We start from the raw sequence: 6,990 nt of genomic DNA, 5'->3' as shown, positions 1-6,990 counted from the left end.
CCGGCGGTGTATAATAGTCAGTCATACGCATGCACGGACGAGAATACAGGATACAATCTCTCTCTCTCTCTCTCTCTCTTTTTCCCCTCTCACACACACACATTTACATACATACAACCACACACACACACACACGCACTTCATACCACACCCCCAGACAACACGTCCACACCTCAAAGACATCAACGTCAACGTACACAGCCTACACACACACACATATATATTTATATATATTTATTTACACGCACATATTCATCATACATTCTCTCGTTCACACACTGGCACAAATGCTTACCTGACAGACAAGTAACATGTATACATCGCTGAGGTTGTGTTGTTGTTCTCCTCTCTTCAACTACACACACCATTCTTTGTGGATATTCTCTACTTCGACAGATACAACAATAATAATAACATCTCCCTCTATATGCACTGGGGTCACCACTTAAGGAAAAAAAGGAAAAGAAAAAGGGGGGAGGTGTCTGTTGCGGGGGGGTTTTCCTTTTTTTTTTTCGTTCGGTCTTTTTTTTTTTACCCCTCCCCTCCATCCTTCCCCCCCCCTCACGTCTCGTTCCGTTTTGTTTGTTTTTTTTTTTTCGTTCCTTCTGGATATGATTCTGGGAATAGAGACCAATCCCAAACTTGTTTATAAAGCACTGGCTTTTCCTGCTGCCGCTGCTTTCGCTGCCGCCGCCGCTGCTGCTGCTGCAGTTGACTCTGCTGCTGCTGCTGCCGCCGGCGGCAGCAGCAGCATCGCCGCCGCCGCCTCCTCCGCCATCACCAGCAACAGTGCACGAAATGCATTATTTATGACAGTAAGTGCGAGTAAATAAATTTAAAACTATAAACAAGCGACACACACACACACACACACACACACACACACAACGCACTCACTCACACACTCACACTCACTCGTACACTCACTCACTCACTCACGCACACGCGAGGCAGCGCGCGCGCAAAACACTCATACATATACGCACGGTATCTACGTAGATTATATGTGTTCGCATACATTTCCATACATCTATATCTATATATATATATATACACAATACACACACACATTTATTCACCCTACACACAGCTGTGGAACACGGAGAAATGGTTTAAGCATATTTTTTTTTCTTTCCTATCTAAAACTAACATATCTGATTATGATCGTGTTGTAATATATATGTATATAATTTGATATATATAGCATCTAAAATATCTTATATGTGTATATAATATATATATATATATATATATATATATGTTAGATTCGTGTGTTTACATAATTAAGTTTTTGCGAGTGTGTGTGTGTGTGTGTGTGATTTTGATAAACAAAACAAATCAAGTTTTTTTCTTTTTTATATAAAACTCCGAAAATATTTGTAGCAGTTGTTTATATATGTGTGTGTATGAAGTCTTGTTGAATATATGTGTATAATAATTTATTTCAATATATGTACGTGCAAATATACATACATACATACACATATAAATGTACATACACACATGATATATCGATATATATTGATATATATATATATATATATATATTCATTCATATTTCCACATTTATTATATGCGAATCAATTTCCTTTTGCAGCCTGTACAGACAGAACCTGTTGATCTCTCATTAAATAAAAAAAAATCTGCCAACTTCCATGATTCCCATCAAGGCCTGGACTTACGCGTTATCCGGAAAGCAGGAGGTAAGTAACACGTTCTCTCTCTCTCTCTCTCTTACACTCTGTATCTATCTCTTCCTCTCTTATTCATCTTCAACTATTCTCTCTCTCTCTCTCTCTCTCTCTTGTTTTCTTATCTATCTTTCCTCTCTCCTTTTTTGTCTTCTATCCTGTCGTATTTCCTTGTCTTCTCTTCCCTTTTATCCTTCTTTCTTCCTGTCTTTTCTCTTCTGTCTTAATTCTTCCTTCCGTCTTTTCGTTGTCTTCGTTTCGTTGGTTCTTGTTTCTTCCTTGTTTTTTCCCCGTCCTTTTTTTTTACATTCCTTTCTTCCTTCCATATATTCTCTCTCTCTCTCCTCTCTCTCTCTCTCTCTCTCTCTCTCTGCTTTATCTTTTTACTCATTTCAGTATTCGATTTTTTTTTAAGCCTGACACGGGCCAATGTTTCGTTGATGGTCTAAGTGCCCCTGATACTTAAACCTATTTATTTATTTTGCCGAACTGCTGACTTGCTGGGACGTAAACAAACCAGCACTGGTTGTCAAGCGCTGGCTGGGGAAAAAACACAACACAATGACAGACAGACACACACACACGACGGGCTTCTTTCAGTTATCATTTTTACCAAATCAACTCGCAAGGCTTTGATTAGCCTAGGGCTATAAGCAAAAGAGAATTGTCCAAGGTATCACGCTCTGGGATTGAACCCAAAACCACATGTTTTGAGAAGCCAGCTTCTTAACCACACACCCTTCATTTCCTTCTATCTTCCTCATTCCCTATCATTGTCTGCCTAATATTCTTCATTTCTTTTTCAACATACCTATGCAAGCGACCCCCACCCCACCCCGTCGTTTTTATTTCCTCATAGCTTTTAGAAAAATGGATATTTTTTAATGGAATTTTCTACTAATACGCGTCAGATGGTTTAGATTCCGATTATTTCGAAATTTGTTGCAAAAAAAAAAAAAGAAAAAATCCATTTCTGAGGATGGGGAGAGGAATGTGTAGATATATGCCCGTCGTTTTGTTTTGTTTTAAACCGTTGTTTGTCATCCTTTTTCCTTCTCTAAAGACACAACACTATTATTGTTAAATATGCTCTTTAAACTTTTCCCGGCCTCTTTAATTTCCATTACTTTCATTTTCAAATAGAAATAGATATTAAGTCTTTCTTTTATATACAAATACCTTTGTTTTTGTTGTTTTGTCTTTCTTAAATGTCTTTCAAGACATTCTCCTATAAGATTTTGGACAGGAAATATGATTGTTTTTCTTACCAAATAATAATCTCATATGGAGACATAAGACCAATATTTACAAGTATTAGGACATAAGTTTTTTTGCCATTTAATTATTATTATTATTATTATTCCGCTGAAGTTTACTTTGCCTTTCACCCTTTCGGGGTTGATAAATTAAGTACCAGTGAAGCACTGGGGTCGATATAATCGACTAGTCCCCCTCCCCACAAATTTGAGTCCTTGTGCCTCCAGTAGAGAGGATTATTATTGTTGTTGTTGTACTTTATTTTATTAATGCCACCCACCCACCCCTTTCCCAGGGAACGAAGGGCAAAGTTCACCCCCGCGAGATTCGAACACAAAACGTAAATGAGGTGGAAAAAAATTAGCGCAATTCCGAAGAAATTCCGACAGCTGTAAGGATTCTGTCTACTTGCCAGGGAAGAATAAATCAATTCTGTTGACTCCCAAGTACTTGACTAGTATCAAGGCCATTCCATCATAACAACATCATAGCCACCATCCCCCTCCGCCACCTGGTAAATCAGTGCACTGAGTCCTATACTATTTATTGTATTGATCGAAAGTCAAGGTATAGATAGATCAAATCCGGCCCCCAGATCCATGAGGACCCCCACCCCGCCCCACCCGGACAAACCGAAGCACAGGGGCTTGTATTATTTACTAAGTCACATTAGACTTAGAGCAGAATTAGGCTCCTAGCATGATGAAGCCCTCGGGCAAGTGCCCAGTGTGTGATCGAACCTTAAGACTGTATTCTGACTAGTTCTTTAATTTTTACGGAGTCCCCCCCCCCGCCCTGATGATGAGGAAAAGTAGAGTTTGACCCCCACTGGGGTGTGAACTCACGATATATAGAAGAAACGTAACTAAATACCAACAATTTTTTTCACCACTCTGCACCCGTTGATAACATTGCCAGTGCTAACTAACAAGGCCATACATTTTGAGGGAGTGGTATGCCTAATTTACTCCACCCAGGTTCGTTGACCTGGAAGAATGAAAAACAAAGTTTATATAATTACAACGACAGTGACAACAAAACAATGTACTTTTTTTTTTTTATTTTTATATTTTCATTTTATGGAAGTTGTCAAAAAATAAAAACCAATAAAATGGCAAACATACTGGGTTAGCGCATCCAACTGGTGCAATGCCTTGTGGTTCTTGTTCAGGCTGTCAGTCTGCACTTAAGTTCAGATCTTTCCGAGGTCAGCTTTGCTGTTTGCCATTCCAGGATTCAATAATTAAAGTACCAGACCAGGAGAGGTTTCATTAATGCTTTTTTTTTTTTCATTCTCTTTTATCTAATACTTGTTTCAGTCATTAAATTGTGGCCATGCTGGGGCACCATTTTGAAGGGTTTTAGTGGAGCAAATTAACCCCAGTATTTATTTATTTTTTAAGATAAAACAAAGCTTGGTATTTATTCTATCCATCTCAAATGCCAAACTTCTAAGTTATGGGGATGTAAACAAACCAGTACCGGTTGCCAAGTGGTGGAAGGACAGACTCTAATACAAAGCCACACACAGACATGACTGGAGCCACTTTGAAAGGTTTAGTTGAACAAATCGACCCGGTACATGTCTTTTAAAGCCTGATACATATTATGTCGATCTCCTTTGATGAACTGCTAACTTATTGGGACATAAATAAACCAACACCAGTTGTCAAATGCTGTTGGAGGGGGAGGGACAAACACAGCACAAAGATGGACACTTATACATACACATCCACAACAAACTTTTTTTTTTCAATTTCCATCTACCGAATCCACTCAATTTCTTTGGTTGGCCTGGTGGCTAAAGCAGAAGACACTTGTCCAAGATGCTGTGCAGTGGGACTGAACCTGGACCATGCAGTGGGAAGCAAACTTCATACCTTGCACCTACCTAATTCTGCTCTATGTATAACTGTGAGATAGTAAATATACAGGCCCCTGTGCTTCGGTTCATCTGGGCGGGGAGGGGGAGCACCTCATGGATCTGGGGGCCGAATTTGATCTATCTTCTATACTGTGGCTTTCGATCAATTACAATACATAGTAAAGGGCTCAGTGCCCTGATATACCGGTGGGTGAGTAGGGGGTGGTGCTCTATGATGTTGTTATGATGGATGGCCTTGATACTAGTCAAGTACTTGAGAGTCAACAGATTTTATTACCTCTTGTCACAGTTAAGACTTTATCACCTCCTGTCACTGGACTGGCCTCCTCGTGACACCTAACAAGGTGAATCCTGAGACCCAGCTGAAACTAATGAAACTCAAATGGCCGATGAAGAATTGTCTCTCTTTTTCCTCTTTTTTTACTTGTTTCAGTCATTTGACTGCGGCCATGCTGAGCACCGCCTTAGTCAAGCAAATCGACCCCGGGACTTATTCTTTTAAGCCTAGTACTTATTCCTATCGGTCTCTTTTGCCGAACCGCTAAGTGACGGGACGTAAACCCACCAGCATCGTTTGTCAAGCAATGCTAGGGGGATAAACACACAACACACACACACACACAATATATATATATATACATATATATACGACAGGCTTCTTTCAGTTTCCGTCTACCAAATCCACTCACAAGGCATTGGTCGGCCCGGGGCTGCAGCAGAAGACACTTGCCCAAGATGCCACGCAGTGGGACTGAACCCGGAACCATGTGGTTGGTTAGCAAGCTACTTACCACACAGCCACTCCTGCGCCTGTCTCCGTTGGTGAAACGTATCAATATGACACCATCGATCTTGCATAAATTCCATCTTTTGCTTCTTTCAGTCATTAGACTGCAACCATGCATTTGAGTACTAGTAACCTTTCATCCTTTTGGGGGTTGATAAAATAAGTACCAGTTGCATACTGGGCTTGATCTAATTGATTGGTCCCCCTCCCCTCAAATTTCCTATAGTAGAAAGGATTATTATTATTATTATCATTATTATTATTATTATTATTATTATTATTATTATTATTATTAAGGCAGCGAGCTGGCAGAATTGTTAGCATGTTGGACAAAATGCTCAGGGGTATTTCGTTTGCCATTACATTCTGAGTTCAAATTCCGTCAAGGTCGACTTTGCCTTTCATCCCTTTCGGATCAGTAAAATAAGTACCAGTTGAGTACTAGACCCCTTAATCGACTAGACCCTTACCCTCAAACTTCAGGCCTTGTACCTATAGTAGAAATATTAATAATAATAATAATTATTATTATTATTATTATTATCATTTTAAGGCAGCAAGTTGGCAGAATTTTTAGCACGCCAAGCAGAATGCTTAGTTGCATTTCATCTGTCTTTACAATTCTGAGTTCAAATTCTGCTGAGGTCAGCTTTGTCTTGCATCCGTTCAGGGGTCCATAAAATAGGTACCAATTGGGTACTGGGTTGACGTAAGCAAATAGCCCCCTCCTCCTAATTTCAAACCTATGCCAAAATAGATTATTATTATTATATTATTATTATTATTATTATTATTTTTATTATCATTATATTATTCATTATTATTATATTATCATTATTTTATTATTCATTATTATTATATCATCATTATTATTATTATTATTATTATTATTATTATTATTATTATTATTGTTATACATTTGAAGTCAATTTGTTTTGTCATTCTTTCATGTCAATGAACCTGGTGGGTTGATTAAATTAACTATCACCGTTCCTTCAAATTTATGGACTTGTGCTTATGTTCGTCATCATTTAACATCCGTTTTCCATGCTGATATGGGTTGGATGGTTCAACAGGAGCTGGTAAGGCCAGGAGTCACACCAGGTTCCATTGTCTGTTTTTGGCTTAGTTTCTACAATTTGATGCCCTTCCTAACATCGACAACTTTACAGAGTGTATCAGGTGCTTTTTTTTTACATGACGCCAGAAATTATTATTTTTCATTAATTATGACGGGATCATTAGACTGGAAGAGTGAAGAATCAGAAAAATTATTACAACATTTTCAGCTCTTTACTTTCTGATTTGAAGTCCTACAGAAGCCATTTTTGCTTTTCTTTCTGGGTTGATAGAACATGGTACCAGTTGAT

At 38.6% G+C, this 6,990-nt stretch overlaps 1 protein-coding gene across 1 annotated transcript; it reads left to right on the top strand.

The window, feature by feature from the left end:
- The first annotated feature begins 545 nt into the window (after positions 1–545).
- LOC118767272 (ice-structuring protein 4-like) lies at positions 546–5,297 on the top strand. Its single transcript, XM_036511592.1, has 3 exons — positions 546–815; positions 1,598–1,703; positions 5,267–5,297. Exons 1-3 carry the CDS (start codon positions 612–614, stop codon positions 5,272–5,274), a joined length of 318 nt encoding a protein of 105 aa, XP_036367485.1. The 5' UTR covers positions 546–611; the 3' UTR covers positions 5,275–5,297.
- The last annotated feature ends 1,693 nt before the right edge of the window (positions 5,298–6,990 follow it).

The sequence above is a fragment of the Octopus sinensis genome, linkage group LG20, assembly GCF_006345805.1.
Source record: "Octopus sinensis linkage group LG20, ASM634580v1, whole genome shotgun sequence".
Lineage (NCBI taxonomy): Eukaryota > Metazoa > Mollusca > Cephalopoda > Octopoda > Octopodidae > Octopus > Octopus sinensis.
The sequence above is the reverse complement of the archived record's forward strand: the minus strand, read 5'-3'. Positions and strand labels throughout refer to the sequence as shown.